We start from the raw sequence: 19,384 nt of genomic DNA on the forward strand, positions 1-19,384 counted from the left end.
ACTTTGAGTTGGATTACTGTTAAATGTTAATAAACTGAAAGACACTGTCCTTATTTAATACATGTATCCATGTGGAAATGCTGTAAGCATTTAAATCAGCTAAATTCCATGAATCAGTCTTTCAGTGTGCACTAATATTGGACAAATACAAATCTACACATCTGTTATTATTATTTTATTCCCTTTAAATTTATTCCCTTTAAATAAAGATAAGTGCTAAAAGAAAGTGTCACCTATTTTACAGACTACTCTAACCTAACTTAAAGTACACAACCAACAGATAAGTTTAACAGAAGTAATAAAGTGATTAACAGCATGTTCTGAATAATACATCATACGAACAGTAAGTAAATGAATGAGAACTTCAGGCTTCAAGGCTCATTGACATTTTTATGATTTAATTCAATTCGAATAAAGCAGATAAACACTTCTTTGGAAGCCTGTAGAATCACTCAAGAGGTCCAAAATGCACATGTGAAACTTCACATATAAGTAAAATGTTCGTAAATAGCTTTATTTACCACAGAAAGATGGAATACATGGTAACGGGTTCTCTCTCAGTACATCCTAAAGTAAGGGATGGCTAGCAGAACGCTTCATGGAGTCGTCAAGATGATCAAACGCAGACCTTCTGAGTGGCACATCTAACATTCGAGCACCAGAAATGATGATTCCACTGAACCCATCTGTTAAATTAGACTTCAGCATTCGCTATGCCATAAGCAGTGTCTGCAGGAGTTACAGCAGTGTGCAGGAATATCACAGAACAGTGTGCTTCAAACATATATATATATACCTAAACACTTAAAATCAGTTTCATTAGGGAGCGCGAGTATTGCATTGTTCTAATATATTCTATTCAGGAATTATCGGTCAGCAGAGGTTTGGATATAAAAGTATCCAGCGTTGACAGTTTGCAGTTCATTTGTTCGAGAGTGCCTTTTTAAAAAAAGCTAAAATCAGTGGCACTAGAGACTCCTTATCATGACTGAGGTTGCATAAGAACGTATAGGATAAATCTTAACTAGTAAATTTACAGTAAGTAAGTACTACAAGTATAGATGTACGCAGTTTAAAAATAGTTTGTACCGCTTTTTCCTCTGAGCAAATATTCATATCTGTACAATTTAATACAGGTTGTCTGAAGAGTAAAGAAACACCCATATTAAATAAAATTGGTTTGGCAGACAATTATCAAAAAAAAAAAAAGGCACAAGCTGTGGCTGATGGGGGCAACCAATTAGGCCATGTTACCAATGCCATTTTGGATTCAGTGGCTTTTTTTTAGGTGTTAGGTGTGTTACACTTCAAACTAGTGGATTTTTTTTTGTTTTATAGTTTTATTTCAAATTTTTCCCATTTTCTTCCCAATTTACACGGCCAATTACCCAACTCAGTCACTAGGACTCCCCCTATCAGTAGTGATGCCCCAACACACCAGGAGGGTGAAGACTAGCACATGCTTCCTCCGATACATGTGAACTCAGCCACCGCTTCTTTTCGAGCTTCTACTGATGCAGCATGGCCGAGCGCTTGGAGAAAAGCGCAGCGACTCGGTTCTGATACATCAGCTCACAGATGCCCTGTGCTGCAGACATCACCCTAGGAGTGATGTGGGCAGAGAGCGCCATCTACCCACCCGGAGGAAACAGGGCCAATTGTGCTCCCTCTGAGCGCCGGCAGCTTAATGGCAAAGCTGCATGAGCGGGGGTTAAAACCTGCGACCTCCCGCTCATAGTGGCAGAGCTTTAGACCGCTGGACCACTCTGCGCAGGAAAATTTACTAATAAAAACCACTGTGTACTTGATGTCGAGGTCAATTTAATTTAATTTAAGATAATATATTACTGTTAACACATTAAAGATAATGTAATCTCAAGCAGAACACGTAGAAATCGCCATGGTAATGAAACACACATATCAATCATGCCAAACTTCAAGAAACTGTCGCCTGTAAATTAAAAGCTGGCCGATTAAAAAAAAACTGCCCTATTGTTGACCCAATCATCCTTTTCACCCTCAGCCACAGCTTGTGTCCATAATTTGATCAGCATCTGCCAAACCCATTTCTCAATTCATATGGGTTCAAACACTCTGTATTTCATATATTTTTGCTGATGTGTCATTGACCTTACAGACCTTACATGTAATGTAAATGGCATGCCATGTCCAATAAAGGCGAGATATAAAAATAACGGAAGAAAAGAGAAGAAAATAAATGGTCCATGTGCTATAATATAAGAAAAACTTTTTTTTTTCCCGCTTTCTCTTTATATACTTCTTATATATATATGTTTCTTAGATTCTAGCAAATAACTTTACATAGAATATGTTTCGTTTACATAATCTCTGCTTATGTGCATGTGCAGGACTGATAGCTACAGCGGTGCTTGAAAGTTTGTTAAACATTTAGAATTTTCTACATTTTCACATAACTTTGACCTAAAACTTAATCAGATTTTCAAAAGTCCTAAAAGTAGATAAGGAAAACAAAATCAAACAAATTAAAGAAAAATTGTAGATTTTGCTAATTATTTGCTGAGGGAAATTATTTGCTGTACTGAGGGAACGTATCCAAAGCATGTGAACCTTTAGAATTTGCTGATAATGTATGTATAGGTAAAATTAAAACTGGTGTTTTTAATCAATGAGATCCCAATCAGCTGTAAGTGGGCGGGGTCTTGTTTTATGTAAAGAACAGGGATCTTAACAACACATTTATGGAAGTGTATTATGGCACAAACAAAGAAGATTTCTTAGAATCTTCCAAGAACAATTACTGAAGCTCAGTAAGCTGTTAAAGTTTACAAAACTCCACAAAAAGTCTCCTTCAGTCTACAGACAGACAGACAGACAGACAGACTGTGTACAAATGAAGGAAATTTGAAACTATTGATACCCTCCTCAAAGATTTCGCCAAGAGCAAGGTTTGCAATAGTCTGCAGGGTCAAAAAGAAGCTGAATGTTTACCATCAGGAGAACATTGATCTTTGCTGACATTGGTGCTCATCTTCAGTTTGATAAAACTCACATGAACAATTCTGAAGGCTATTGTAATGTTATTTTGTTGAACAATGATATCAAAATAGCTGTTTTGGATTAAACGAGAAACATTATGTTTGAAAAAAGTTTTAAAACACTGCATTCCAGCATAAAAACCTTTATTATCCCATCTGTGAAACACGCTGGTGGTAGTATCATGGATTATTGGGCCTATTTTACTACATCTGGGCCAGGAGGAGCTTGCTATTATTGATGGAACATCAAATTCTAAAGAAAAAAAAAACTCAAGACATCTCCATATCCATGTGCTGATTCTCATAAGAACGTGGGTCAGGCAACATGACACCGACCCTTACCATAAAAGTTGTTCTACCAAAGAACAGTTAATAATTAATAATTAATATAAATGAACTCTAAGTCTGACCTTAATCCAGTAGAAAAGCTGTGGGTGGAGCTAAAGCAGCAGTTTTTGGAGAATATCTGTTTGGGGCAATGGGCGTGGCTATAATTATAATTATCTGGGAACACCAGATACTAAAATCAAAGATTCACATTTACATTTAAGGCATTATATTATTATAATAATACTTTTGTCTCTTCTGTTTGTTGATCTGACTTTTCTTATGTACTTTTAGGACATGTTGGAAAATCTGATGACATTTTAATTAATAATTTGATGCAGAAATATAGAAAAGTCTACAGGCTTCACAAACTCTCAAGCACCGCTGTAACTAACAGTAAAGTGAACGGAGCAGGGGTGTAAACGTGGAGTTAGGAGAGCCCCTGAGAGAGCTGGGGAAAGGGCAGAGAGTCCAGAGATGGGTCACACGGCTCCTCGCACTCGGCCATTACCTCCGCCATACCCGCCCCTGTGCCCGGGACACTGGTGTGCATGAGGTGTCTCTGCAGGTGCTTGACCCAGTCCTCCTGCACAGACTGCGGGCCCTGGAAGACTAGATCACAGAACCTTAAAGACAAAGAGAGAGAGAGAGAGAGAGAGAGAGAGAGAGAGAGAGAGAGAGAGAGAGAGAGAGAGAGAGAGAGAGAGAGAGAGAGAGAGAGAGAGAGAGAGAGAGAGAGAGAGAGAGAGAGAGAGAGAGAGAGAGAAAAAAAAGAAAAAGAGAGATACAAAACTTAACACAAATTTAGTAGTTATGTCCAAATATTTTAGGACACCCCTTTGTTTAAGAGCTAAAATCAGATACTTTAAAGTGTACCAATTGCTGACAGTGTTTATTCACTGTAGAACAGTGTTTATTAATAGAATAGGATGTTTGTGGATTACCACCCCAGCTTAACCCCAACTCTCCAACTCATCCATCCAAAAGTATTGTATGAAGCTCCATCATTCCAGAGAACACAGTTCCACGACTTCACAGCTCAATACTGGGGGTCTTTATACCCCCAGTAGTTCCACTGCATTGTAAAATCTCTACAGTTACTCTGAAATGTTTTTAGTCTCCAAAAATAGTATTAGCATTCAGGAAATTAAGCATCAATCAGTACGTTTTTATGTGGAAGGTAAGATCGGATCTTTTCTGGTCAGAAAAAGGGACTTATTTTAGTAAAAGTACAGATCCTTTCCAGATACAATTTAGATTTTAACATCAGGTGTAAACAGGCCCAAAAAGGTCTGTTATAAATTCACAGAGAGAGGTGGACAGAGAGGTTACACAGTTATTACCCATACTCCAGCAGGGATGGTTAGCACAGGGGCACTGAGACACATTAACGATCACGCTACAATAATAATAATTGTTTATTTATATGCATCCCTGAACACCTCCAAATGTAGTTTGAGTGACTGGTTTACAGTGTGTAAAATTTTGTGCTGGCCACTTGTGATCGGAACACCCAGGATGCATTTTAATGCGAGGTGTGAACGCGGCTTTAGAAGATACATGCAGTTCTCTCCGAGAGTTGTCTTGGCCTTTCAGTCTCATCTTGACCTCCACAGATCCTTTGAACTGCCATTTCTTAATAACACCCCACACTTAAGAAAGCGCAAGCTGAAAATGCTTGACTATCTTTTTCTAGCCTTCCCCTGCCTTGTGGGCATCGATTACTTTCCTTCAGATCTTTAGACAGTTGCTTAAAAGGGCCCGTGCTTGCTGAGTGTTAGGACAAGGTTTTGAGAGTTAGTGATTTCAAAAAGCTTGGAGATTTAATTCAGCTGACAGTTCCTGAATACAACCATAAAAAAAACCCAGCATTTCTTGACACTTTGTGAAAACTTCATCAGAGTTAAAACCTTTATAGACAATCATGCACCAAAGTTAGGATATTTTCTCTCTGTCCAATAAAAGACAAATATTTTGACACTAGTGCATCTCAAAAAATTTGAATGTCTTTGAAAAGTTTCTTTATTTCAGTAATTTAGTTTAAAATATAAAACTCATATATTATACAGATGCATTTCAAACACAGAGTGATCTATTTTAAGAGTTTGCTTCTTTTATTGTTGATGTTTATGACTTACAGCCAATGAAAATATAAATATCTATAATAAAATATTATAGAAGACCAATTGGTAGTTTTGGAAGTGTGGGCAGTGTGCCAAGTCCTGCTGGAAAATGAAATCCACATCTCCATAAAAGTTGTCAGCAGAGGGAAGCATGATTTTGGACTTGATAATAAAACACAGTGGATCAACACCAGCAGATGACATGTCTCTCCAAACTATCACTGATCATCAGTAAATTTTACATTTCATTTGGAACTCATGGGAGCAGAGTCTGGAGGAAGAGTGGAGAGACACACAGTCCAAGCTGCTTGAGGTCTAGTGTGAAGTTTCCACAATCAGTGATGGTTTGGAGATACGGATTTCATTTTCCAGAATCAGCAATGCTCCAAATTCTAGAAAGTCTTCCTTGATCAGTAGAAACTCATTTTTGTTGTTGTTGTTGTTATAAGAGAAGGAGAAAGTGTGTGTGTGTGTGTGTAAGTGAGCGTTGGTGTGGGGTAAAGTACCTGCAGGTTAGTGTGTAGATCACTTCAGAGGCTGTGTGTGGAGAGGGGAAGTCCTTCCTCTTTGGTCCAGGTCTGGCTCGAGGACGCACCTGATTACAGTCATATGCTACAAAAAAAAACAAAAAAAAAACACACACACAGTAACACACTGAGCTCAACTGACCATAACGTTTTTTTTAGCTGTTGGGTCGTTCTCAGCACTGTAGTGACACTGGCATATAGCGTGTGTGTGCAGCGTTCTGTGGCTTTCATGGGACTTGGCAAAAGTCATGGGACTTGATACTAGTTCCTATCTTATGAGATGGCATGTCAGTGAATATGCTGCTTACATGTTCCTTCTATCAGGGCGAGCCTCTTCCTGCGGGCGTACGCTCGAAGGTGATTGGACAGACTGACAGCGCTGTGGAAAGTTGCGTTGCAGTGGATGCAGATCTTCTTATTTATTTCTAATTTCTCTGTAAAACAAAAAAAGAGAAAGATACGAATATCCGTGTTGATGAAAAGCAATTAACAAACAGATTGACTCAAATAATAGCAGGTCATAAAAACATACAGGTCTGCCCTAATACCTGTGTACTTCATTTACATGAACATATGTTCTGTATTAAAGTATATTTCGAAGAGTTCAAGGGGTTAATGTGCTATATGCATGGATATATATATATATATATATATATATGTGTGTGTGTGTGTGTGTGTGTCTCGATGCATATGTGAGGGCAACATTTTGAACACACCAGCAGCTTGAAGGAAATAAAGCTGTGATTCCCTCAGAGTCTTCGCCCTCTCACTCCATCTGTTGTCAAACCTTTAAGCTCAGGTTTTCTTGTATTGTTGAGAACAATGTTTATCAAAATACACTCCAGTACACTCCACATGGTTTGTTTTTATTTTGACAGCAGGAGAATGAAAATGTTCAGGAATAATTTCGCCCCCGCAGAGATATGACAGGCTGAATCAGACGCTGCGCTAAAGTTATGCGAAAGCTGGTAATATGTCACGCTGTATCCAAGTTTCAGATACAATACTATATATATATATATATATATATATATATATATATACACTCACCAACTACTTCATAATGTGGCATCTTGCTACAATTTAATGCTGCGGGCAAGTAGGCAAAAGGAGTTTATTTTGCTAAGTGTGGAACACGCCTAAAGAAGTAGAGAAAGAAGAAGGAAAAAGGCTGGAAAATTGGCTTGAAGAAGCGTGCAGTTATATCCCCCCCTTTAATTTAATAAGAAGTGGAAGAGTAGATAAAGGGGGTTGTTGGGGAGGAGGTGGGTTGTGAACTTTCGTCACGAGACGTAGTTAGTCAGGGCAGGTATTTATAGGGCGGTTGATTGATACGGGGTGGAGTTAGAACATAGAGTTCGGGCGTGGTCCTTTTCCCAAACTTTTGTTATTACATAACATCATTTTGTACTAACATTAGTTGCACCCTTTTATTTGCCAACATTATCTTTATGGTTTTATCACACACATTTGATTTTTTTATAGCACCACTAAAACACAAAAGACAAGACCTTAAACAAACCTTCCCCCCTTAAAAATATAAAATAAATATATAAAAAAGAAAAGGAAATTTATTTTCTTGTAAGGAGTTTTTATAGTAATTATTGTTTCTTTGCCTTACTTCTTTTTCTTTGCATTAGAAGGGATGCAAAGGATTTTAAACTTCGCAGAGTTACTTTTATGATCACTGTTTCTTTTAACACGTGAAAAATCTGTAGTTGCACCACTTTTAAAAAAATGTATAGACTTACAGATTGTCCAGTGTTTTGTCTTTTTAATTAACAAATCAATTAAATGTAAAAAAAAAAAAAAAAATTGCAAAATTGCATGCTATGCAAAAAAAGAGTTCTAAGTGCTACCAAAAGATGTTTTCTGCTCAAAAGTGTATATATCTTTTGTAAAGGGTTGTATATAAAAGTTTTATTCTTTTCTAATGTTTGAAGAAAAAAGAATAAAATACAGGTCCTATTAATATTTAAAACCTCTATCAGAAGTTTTTTTCTTGTTTACATGGAACCATTTTAATAGATGTATAAGCACACTCTAAGCAATAAGAACCGAAACAGGACCCCAATGTGGTTCTGTTGGGTTTAAAGGGTTGTACATAGAACTACAGATTGTATATACAGGGGTTGGACAATAAAATTGAAACACCTGTCATTTTAGTGTGGGAGGTTTTATGGCTAAACCGGAGCAGCCTGGTGGTCAATCCTCATTAATTACACATTATTGCACCAGTAAGAGCAGAGTGTGAAGGTTCAATTAGCAGGGTAAGAGCACAGTTTTGCTCAAAATATTGCAATGCACACAACATTATGGGAGACATACCAGAGTTCAAAAGAGGACAAATTGTTGGTGCACGTCTTGCTGGCGCATCTGTGACCAAGACAGCAAGTCTTTGTGATGTATCAAGAGCCACGGTATCCAAGGTAATGTCAGCATACCACCAAGAAGGACCAACCACATCCAACAGGATTAACTGTGGACGCTGTAAGAGGAAGCTGTCTGAAAGGGATGTTCGGGTGCTAACCCGGATTGTATTCAAAAAACATAAAACCACGGCTGCTCAAATCACGGCAGAATTCAATGTGCACCTCAACTCTCCTGTTTCCACCAGAACTGTCCGTCAAGACAATAAATTATTGTGGTCTAAAACCAAGTGTTTCCGTTTCATTGTCCAACCCCTGTATGTGTATTGTACAGATTACCAAAAGTAATGTTCCTTGTATATCTCAAAGGGTTCAAAGGATGTGGAAAGTGAATAAAATGCAGTGTCATATAGAACCATTTACAGAAGAACTTTTTAACTAAGTGAATTGAATTGTCATTATTGTATAAAACCACAGCCTTTACCAAATAACCCTTGGGAATAAAAAAAACAACTTTTTAAGGATGCATTTAAGCATTCACGTGGTTCTTTGAGTTATTGAGGTTCTGTATAGAACCACAGTTCCTACTAAAAATGCTCTAACAAGCTGTTAGTTGGATGGATATATGACCAGACGGATGGACGGATGGATGGATGATGGAATAGACAGGATATGATTGTATAACTGAAGGTATCAGCTATGTTGTGTGGAAACTGCAACAGCTCCCAGTCACTTCACACCAAATGGAGAAAAACATCTGCTACTTAGACTTGTTTTTCCGCGACAAGACACCAAAGGTTATTTAAATTACCTGCGAATTGTTTTACTGACAATTACACGCAACAAACCAACAGATGTCTCAGTTAATTACCTAAATATCTTAAAGCGCAAATAATGATTTTTCCCCTCCTTTCCACTTGTCACTGTCCTGATTAAAGACTTGATTAAAAAGCTTGATTAAAAAGATGTCAAATATCGCAAAAAAAAAAAAAAACTAAACTAAAAATCTGCAGTGAGGAGCTTTAATAAGGCTGTTTAAGTATTCAAATTTCTACAATTCCACCAGACTGTTTGAACTTCCTGCCAAGGCTGTCAGGGCCCCACCTCCGAGCTCTGCATTCACTGCGCACCACTCAGACAGAACAGCCAGAGTAATAAACTTGACTTAAAAAAAAAAAAACATAAAAAATAAAATAAAATAAAATAAATAATAAAAATTGAGCCATGGATTAAATTAAGATGGACGCCCCAAACGGAGAGATGCGATTTGAAATCTTCACTAACGTTTTCTGCACTAATGCGGATGAAACTCTTTATTTGGACAGACATGAAACAAAGGTGTGTAAACACAGCTGATGCGATTCCAGCGTCACTTCAAAGGACGCTGCGGCTTTTACATTTGAATTTCAAAGCCACTTCAGATGACACACATTCTTTTTTATATTCGTGTTACAATAATTCAACGGGTAGCGATCTTTTTTTTTATTTATTTCACCTCCTTTATCGCTGCACTCTCTGCCTTTCTCTCTTTCTCTCTCTCTCTCTTTTTCCTTCGATGGCTTCCGGAGGCGTCTCTAGACTTCAAGGTTGCAGAGAGAGAGCATCAGTGCTTTCCGAAGAGCGAGGTGTCTGCCATACATATTTAATATCGGAGTGTATGATTGAAATTGGGTGGTTGAACATGAGCGACTGTAAATAATGAAAGCGGCGGAGGTGGAAAAAACACACAAAACAGCAATGAAACAAGGTTTTTGTAGCGGCGCTACATATTTATCGTCAACACACAGCGCTCCCCTGCACATGCTGGCTGTAAATCTCTGCGATTAGCGCTACTGCAGTTAATCTATCTGTCATTACATGCCGTTGCAGAGCACCCACCCCCCCCACACACACCCCCAACCTTCCCGAGCGCACCGCAATACCTACACAGTTATGGCTACGTTATAAGAATAAATAACGTTCAGTGATAATCTGTGACCCAGATTTTTCGACACATCATACAATTTAGCCATCACCTGTCTGTCAAATCGCAGCCGTAGCCTTTGATTCCACATCAATAGAAACAAGACAGATCATACACGGCGCTGTCTGTGAAACAGAGGAACCCTCTTGTTACAGTGGAGCTGCATTCTCATTAAAAACTGCTCGACGCGAGCTGGAGTGATCGCCGTAAACTTCAAGCCTGTTAACGTTACACAGAAAGAGGGACGGAGGCAGACGAGGACACTTCTCACACATCTCATACCAACGGCTAAGAAAACCCTCGCTTTTGTAAAAAGAAAATACAAATAGATACAAAGCTAACTGATTTAACTATTAGTTATTATATTCACTAATACCACTTACAACTTTACTGTACACAACACAAGCCTTCTGTTCACCATGTCCAGAAGAAGCTCCGCCCACTTCTCTACTACAATACAGAGTTACTATATTCACTAATACCACTTACAACTAAGAGGCTGTGGACTGGCACAGATATATATGAAACATCTGACCTGTGAAGTTGTTTAAACTATAATGAAAAATATATATAATAATAATAAAATGCCTCTCTTTCTCTCTCTCTCTCTCTCTCTCTCTCTCTCTCCAGATTTTGTGTACATTCCTCCCGTCTCTCTCTCGCGCTCGGCGTGTCCGTTCTCGTTTTTCCACTAGTTCTTGTGCTCCCTTTATAAAGACGTTTTTTTTTCCTCCGCGTGCCAATTCACTAGCCGGGGCAGCGGTCTGCACAGATCTGATTGGCAGAGGAGAGCGTTTGGTGATCTTACACCACACGTGATTGGTCTGTGAGTTTACTTGGCTGCAGAGCATGAAGACATAAGTGTGTCAGAATTAAATCCTTCTCTGTAGTTTATCTGTTTGGGTCCCCATTGGACAACGTCTGGGTCTGGACCTGGACTGCGGTCTGCCTATAAGTGACCCCTGCCCTATACTGTTTCACACTGTAATGCAGAAATGAATGTATATCAACTTAATAACTTAAATAAAGTTCAGCATACTAAATATGAAATAGCTTGGGTTCATACTGTCTGCAATCAATTAAAAAATTCAATAAATGTAAGGAAGTGCACTTTTTACCCCATTTTCCATATTGTTCCAACTTTTTCTAATTAGCGGTTGTGTGAGATGATCTTAGTTTCAGGAAAATCAGTTCTCCTTGTGTGTAGTTATATATTCTGAAAAATGAGGAAATCCTGTAGCACTACTTGCTAAACTTGCGTAAGTTAAACAAGTGGGGCTCTAATTATTCACTACTTTACATTTTATCTAAGAGACTGTAACAAGCGCAGCACAGACAGCGGTGAGTACATTGCGCCATGTCGTTGTTTCTGACTGACTGTCACTTCTTCAATGGTTTCAGAAAGCCTGCTTCAGATTTGAAGTGCCATACTGTACAGAATCTTAACACTGAACGTCTACCTTATAGATATTCAATTAAACCCAGCGCACCGTGTATTTTAAAACCAATCCCAATTATGCCTCAGGCACTGATACTGACTGCACTGCTCTGCAAAAGACTGCAAAGGATTGTAAAGTACAGAAACTATAACTAATACAGTTAATAATATATATGAAGTAATGCACACCCTTGCTATTAATTCATAATTGAGAACATGCTAACTTTTTCCTGCAAAAGTTGAACTGCAAAATTTGACCTGATTTCCAAGTAACTTGTAACTACAGTCTACTGTATTTACACAGCAGCTGTACAGGTGTTACTGAATAATTCTGTAATAATTACAGAGTATTAAACAAAGGAACTGAATACCAGATCCACTACAGAACATAATCTGCACTTAAACACATGTTAGGAGTCTTGCCCAATAAGTGTAAAAAAAAAAAACATTATTAAAGATGCTACATAATCAGATTTTCATACAAGTTTTAAAAGTAGATAAATAGAACCCAGTTAAAGAAATAGGACAAACATATTATACTACAATCATCCAATAAGTGGCAAAAGTATGTGAACCTTTGCTTTCAGTATCTGGTGTCATTTCCCCCCTTTTTCGCAGCAACACCTAGAAACATCTAAAAATTTTAACTATGAGATGTTGGTGGGTTTCCTTCCATTAACTGCTCGCTTCAGGAACTTCCTCCACATTTTGATTGGATTAAGGTCAGGACTTTTACTTGGACATTCCAAAACATTAACTGTATTCTTCTTGAACCATTCTTTGGTAGAAGGACTTGTGTGCTTAGGGTCATTGTCTTGCTGCATGACCCACCGTCTCTTGAGATTCAGTCATCTTCCTTTAGACCAATGTGTTTGAATTCAGAATGCAGCAAAACAGGCCCAAACCATGATACTACCACCACGTTTCACACTAATGACTCCTGTTCTTTAATTAAAACAGGGTGCCCACTCAAAGCCGACTGTCAACGCATTGAATAAAAACACAGTGTTCTAAATTTACCTTCAAATAACTGCTTTATCTTTATCTGCAGGGGTTGGACAATAAAACAGAAACACCTGGTTTTAGACCACAATAATTTATTGTCTCGACGGACAGTTCTGGTGGAAACAGGAGAGTTGGGGTGCACATTGAATTTTGCCGTGATTTGGGCAGCCGTGGTTTTATGTTTTTTGGATACAATCCGGGTTAGCACCCGAACATCCCTTTCAGACTGCTTCCTCTTACAGCGTCCACAGTTAATCCTGTTGGATGTGGTTCGTCCTTCTTGGTGGTATGCTGACATTACCCTGGATACCGTGGCTCTTGATACATCACAAAGACTTGCTGTCTTGGTCACAGATGCGCCAGCAAGACACGCACCAACAATTTGTCCTCTTTTGAACTCTGGTGTGTCTCCCATAATGTTGTGTGCATTGCAATATTTTAAGCAAAACTGTGCTCTTACCCTGCTAATTGAACCTTCACACTCTGCTCTTACTGGTGCAATGTGCAATTAATGAATATTGGTCACCAGGCTGCTCCAATTTAGCCATGAAACCTCCCACACTAAAATGACAGGTGTTTCAGTTTCATTGTCCAACCCCTGTACTTTCTGGATGTTTCTGGTCATATTTATGCAGAGATATAGAAAACTCTTAAACTCTTTCAGGCACCACTGTAGGTGAAAGTTAGTGTTTTCCTCACCTTGACTGCAGCTGGAGTTCTGGTCCTGCGCAGGCAGGTCTGCAGGGGCAACAGTTTTGAATGAAGGAATGATACTGCGAGTCCTGGCCGCCTGCGAGTCACCTTTATCCTCCTGTAGCTCCACGTCCTGTCTCTTCCTCTTTAGAAGTTCTACTAAAGTGCTTGATGAGGTTTCACTGGTTTCATTAATTTCCCTACTCGTCTTCTTCTTCTCTTCTGAATCCAGTCCATTGGATGGCCACTGATGCCGGACCTTCACCGGGACGCCGGTGGGCGTGAGAAAAAGGCCATCGCTGCCAGTAAACTTCTGAGAAATGAAAGATCTGGAGAGGCGTGGCTTTGCCTGAAGAGAGCGGAGAATCTTCCGGTGTTCGTTCTCGTCCTGCAGAAGCTCAGTGAGGATGGAGAGGGGGGATTTGCTGACCCCTGAGATCGGCTTCCCAATCCGCTTCAAGTGACCCCGCACGTGATTGGACAGGCCTGTCTTGGTATCAAACCAGCCCAGACACAGAGGGCAGGTGTGTTCTGTTTGAGACTCGGGCTTATCTGCAATGACAGAAATAAAAACAATATAAACAAGAATAAATATACACAGACAGGCCACTTTAATAAAACCTCATAAATGTTTCTACATACAGTGATTATTATATCTACAGGGGTTGGACAATGAAACTGAAACACCTGGTTTTAGAGCACAATAATTTATTGTCCCGACGGACAGTTCCGGTGGAAACAGGAGAGTTGAGGTGCACATTGATTTCTGCCGTGATTTGATCAGCCGTGGTTTTATGTTTTTTGGATACAATCCGGGTTAACACCCGAACATCCCTTTCAGACAGCTTCCTCTCACAGCGTCCACAGTTAATCCTGTTGGATGTGGTTGGTCCTTCTTGGTGGTATGCTGACATTACCCTGAATACCGTGGCTCTTGATACATCACAAGGACTTGCTGTCTTTGTCACAGAAGCCATGAAACCTCTCACACTAAAATGACAGGTGTTTCAATGTCATTGTCCAACCCATGTAGAAGCACTTTGTAGTTCTATAATTATAGACTGTAGTCCTGTATCTGTTTCTCTGCATACTTTATTATTATCCTCCTTTTACCCAAGACCCCACAGGAACTGGGTAAAAGGTGGGTGGTGGGGTCAGTCTCAGCACTGCAGTGACACTGATTGACATGGTGGTGGTTTGTTAGTGTGAGTTGTTCTGCTATGAGTTGAACACACACAGCAGTGCTGCTGGAGTTTTTAAACATCTTAGTGTCACTGCTGGACTGAGAATTGTCTACGAACCAGAACTATCCAGCCAGCAATGTCCTGTAGAGAGTGTCCTGTGAGCACTGATGAAGGACTAAACAATGACCAGCACACACTCTACAGAAAAGCATGCAGAGAGTTAATTACAGAAGGACTAAAGCTTGTAATTAACAAACAATAAGCTGCTCAGTGGAGCTGATTGCATTGACAGTGAGTGTAAAAACGAGGAGGTGGTGTTAATGGTATTGCTGATTGGTCTAAACGTTCTACACTAATTTACTTTTAAAGCAACAGTTTGACAAATAATCAATAAAGACCTAGTCAATTAGCCAGTACAAACTACAGATAGAATTCAGGCTGATTCAACTTAAGTTAGCTGTTCTTTTGCTATACTATGAACATTTGTCCAGTAAGCCATGTTTTCTGTGTTATAAACCACATTAGCCAGTCTGGATGAGGTTACTTATAATTTGGTGTTGCATGGTTTGAAGCATGCATGTTATAATTTAGGTAGACTTTTCATAAGATAATTGGTGTGGTTTATGGGCGTGTTCACACCTATAGCTCTTCTGCACTCCTCCAAACATGTTAAAGTGAGTATGGTGTGGTTTGGTTCGAATTAATTGGATTTGGTTAGGTTTGGTTTGTTTTTAATTTAGTTTAGGACTAGATTAAATTAAATTAAATTGTACTGAACTGGTTTGAGTTTGGTTTAATTTCATTTTACACTTTGAATCCAAGCACATCAAAATGCATCACAACAAACCATTTTTTTATTTGTTTCTGCTTTATCAGACCTGTCTGGGGAGGAACAAAAATACTATTTTCATTTAGCTTAAACTTGCGGAGCACAGCTAATGGTTGGGTCAAGGTCGGATTGTGCTCTCACCACAAAAAAAAACAAAACAACAACAAGTCTAGAGTATATTTGGGATCAGGCAGAGTTATATTATCAAGATTAAAAACTGATTGTTGCCTCTGCAGAAATCTCTACAGAGTCCAGAATCACGAAAATAAAACCAGATTAATAAATGCAGGTGTGAATGCGCTTAAAGTTTCTAAAACTTGTTACATACAATAAAAGCTTCCCAGAATCTGTTGCAAAATGTGGTTGATTGCGAGTTGAAGTAAACAGATAATTGTGTAAATGATTCACTACTTTAAATCACCTTTCCGGATTCTTCTGTGGAATGAAGGCGCTCTTCTGCGGATACGTGGCTGCCGGTCCTGAGATGCCACCTGTTCAGCTGACAGCATGTGACGAGCATCGTAACTGAGACCCAACCTGTGCAGATGTCCTCTCACGTGATTGGACAAACCCACTCCTGACTCAAACACAGCAGGACAATATGGGCAGGACTTGCGGTCTATCTCGAACACGGGGGACATGCGGTAGCTTGTGTAGGAATCGCTGAAATTTTCGTCAGTAAACTCTGGATTGTCCTCACTCACTGCGCTCTCTATACTCTCCTCTTTCACAATGAAAGTGTAAATTTCATCGTCATCTTCCATGTAGCCATCGTGGTCTGAGTGACCGACAGAGACAGAGCTGTCTTCTTTAAGGGAAAAGTCTTGCTGGATGAATTGATCGGAAATGTAGGGGCTGTGGCCATCTTCACTGCCATCCAGGATCCAGTTTTCAGTGATGTAATTGTGGTAATTATCGTTGTTAGGGTCATCAAAGTCACCTTCCTGCATGGGGTCAGTGTCCAGCCATTCTGGAGACTCTGCTTCTCGTTTTAGAAAAGGATTCTCAGGGGTGTTGTGATAGGGAATGGACATTTTTCTTTTGGAGGGCGATTTCTGCCTCAGCACCTGCCCCACTACAGCGCCTCTTTCTGAGGGATCTTTGGGAGTGTTAGCAGTGCCTTCGTTTAGATGTACTGTTTTGCTGGAGATCCCAGTCTTGGTCGCAAGATGCATGTTAAAACTGGAGAGATATTTTGTCTTTTGTTCTGAGACAGTGCTTTCATATGCTTGATTGTCCTCTTCGACATACGGGAGACCTGTTGTCACATCTATTCTCTCTGTAGGCACATATAATTTACTTGGCTTGTCACATCTCAGGGAAGATGGTGACAGGTTGTTTGCTAAGCTGCCAAAACTCCACTTGATCAGTGGGGAGCTCAATCCTTTACCGGATTTTTGTGCGCCTTTATCTCTCACATAAAGGTCAGCATCGCCATTGGACCACATGGAAAGCCCTGCTTCGGTTGACCCGTTCTGCTTGTCTTTGAGGAACTTTGGCTTCTGGGAAAGTGCAGCTGAGGCATCTGCTTCGGTTTGGCCTGTTAACCTGTTTACTTGGTCTGACATGGGACTTGTATATTCATTAGCTGTCTCCTTGTGAGACTGATGGTCATAATCATAAAGTGGCTGCTTGTGGACAAGGTCCAAGTGCTTTCTCAAAACACTCATCTTCTTTGTCCGAAATGTGCAAATTTTACAAACGAATGCATCAAAGCTTTTAAAAAATCTGTCTTGGCGTGCGCTGAGGTGAGCTGTCCATTGGTGTGCTTCCATATCCAGCTCAGTCATGGCTGTGTAATCACATTCGTCACAAAAGTGATAGCCTTCATCCTTTTCGTGAACTGCGGCATGCTGGTCAAAGGTTGCGGGGCAGCTGGTTCCAAAGGCATACTGGGAACACCGCAGCCGGGCGTCTAGGCCCGGCTGTTCCTCCCTCGGTTTGTTCAGACCTTTAATCTCCTGCATGAGCCTCTCCCTCCTTGCCTGGTGGATCTGCATGTGCTTGTGCAGGGTGGAACGCTCGCGGAACGAACGCCCACACTCTTTGCATATAAAGGGACGGAGGACGCTCTCCTGCCCTACCTGATTATGCCTGTCTAAATGATACATCAGATGTCTATGCAAATGCTTCTTCTCCTTGAAATTAATGTTGCACTTTGAGCATTGGAAGAACATCGACTCTGACTCTTTGCCTGTATCCAACCTACTCTTTAAATGCGCAAGTTTGCCACCCACGTAGGCGTCTGCTTCCCCAACGTCGTGGCCTTCATCGTGCCTGCCTTCCTTCTCGCTTCGAACTAACTTCTCCACGACAGCTGCTTTGTCGCGGGAATTCCCCAGGCGCGAGTCCATGTACGCTCTCAAACTTTCTGTCTCTCTCCTCCTGTCATTTTCTTTGCTAATGGTCAAATCCAAATCCAAGTCCCCATCGGTGATGGAAGCGGAGCTAAAGCCGTCGTTAACTTCTTCCTCGGCCGGGATCCTTTCTACTCTGCACATTTTCCGCTTCCTTCTGCTAGGGCTGGCCAACGCAGAGCCATCTGCTTCTGTCTTTCTCTTTGCCACTCCACCCATTACCCTGCCTTTGAACAGGAGGCGCATGAACTTCTTTTGAAGTCCCCTGTTTAGGTCTTCATAGTCTTCCGATGAGCTTTCTGACGACTCAGAATCCACGTCCCACAAGAACCCTGTTTTCACGCTCTTTCTCGTCCACAGACGGCTGATTGGCCCGTTATCCACAGCGTCCCCCACCAGCACGTCGGCGGAAGCCTCGCGGTCGCTGCTGTCCGACTCGGATGAGGTCCTTGCGGACGGCGCTTTCAGGACGTGCCCTTCTGGTTTTTGCCAAGTGTCTGATTGAAGCTCGCTGGGAGGCTGTAACACCTCAGGGTTGGTGTCTGTCCCAGGCCAAGGGGACGCGTCTTTGTTGGGGACGTGCGGCTCCTCTGAGGTACAGTGTGAAGCAGGTCCATTAACAAGTGCTCCTGAAGGCAATGAATCGTCTGTGCAGGGGGCAGCCGGGACACCGCCACAGACAAATGGGCTCGGCTGTGCTCCATTTAAAAGGCTTTGGTGAGTGTCCAAAGACTGGCACTGCTGTGGTCCCACACTGCTGATGTTGTTGTTGTTGTTGGTGGTGGTGGGAGAAGATGTGTGGCTGCCTGACAGCTCCTGAATGTAATCTTCGGCGGGTTCCACCTCTTTTTCTTCGTCTGCGCTCTCTTTTACTGCCGCCATGATGGACGCACCATCTAAAAAACACAATTAAACAGCATCAAACAGGTCCATTATTAATTTGATTCGATAAACAACAATTAGATAAATAAATGGAAACTGAATAATGATCATATAGTGCAACCATTCATTTAGAGATATCAGAAAGATAAAATTATAACCTTTTAGCCATGCATAAAAGGGGCCTTTTATTTCCCACCCAAAACAAGAAGGCCATTATTTCTTTCTTTCTTTTTTTTTTAAAGCCGCATCATGAGCTTCCACACCCACTGCCACCACATCTATTCACAGCACACCCTGCTGTTAGCCCTGGAAACACTGGTGAGGAAGCTTAATTATGTGAGCGCACCTCTGGGATCAGACCTTCCTGTTTCTCCCACTAAAGTTCTCAGCCGCCTCCTAAAATTGACCAATTTCCATGGGAACAAAGTACACCTCCAATGAGATCATATTATTCTGTCTTAGCACACTCTGATGGTGCCAAAGCACATCCCAGCACGAGACTGTTGTTGCTTCAATCTTGACAAATTGGCACACATGCACCAGCGCAACCACACACACACACGCACACACGTAAATGCGCGCACACACACCACACAAACAACACTTCCCAAAACGCTGGACAGATTGATAGACGGAGAAGAAAACGACTTTTCCGACATTTTCAAGTGTT

General features: G+C 40.6%; 1 protein-coding gene across 1 annotated transcript in view; it reads right to left on the reverse strand.

Moving 5' to 3' along the window:
• Window positions 1-378: 378 nt before the first annotated feature.
• Window positions 379-19,384, reverse strand: part of znf644b (zinc finger protein 644b) — a 44,197-nt gene continuing 25,191 nt past the window's right edge. Inside the window, exons 4-8 of the mRNA XM_049479103.1 lie at window positions 15,897-18,728; window positions 13,469-14,014; window positions 6,303-6,428; window positions 5,974-6,079; window positions 379-3,970 (exon numbers count right to left, since the gene is read on the reverse strand). Of these exons, the coding sequence (XP_049335060.1) occupies window positions 3,775-3,970; window positions 5,974-6,079; window positions 6,303-6,428; window positions 13,469-14,014; window positions 15,897-18,728 (3,806 nt within the window). The 3' untranslated portion in view covers window positions 379-3,774. The remainder of the gene's footprint in view (window positions 3,971-5,973; window positions 6,080-6,302; window positions 6,429-13,468; window positions 14,015-15,896; window positions 18,729-19,384) is intronic.

The sequence above is a fragment of the Astyanax mexicanus genome, chromosome 5 (genome assembly GCF_023375975.1).
Source record: "Astyanax mexicanus isolate ESR-SI-001 chromosome 5, AstMex3_surface, whole genome shotgun sequence".
NCBI lineage: Eukaryota > Metazoa > Chordata > Actinopteri > Characiformes > Acestrorhamphidae > Astyanax > Astyanax mexicanus.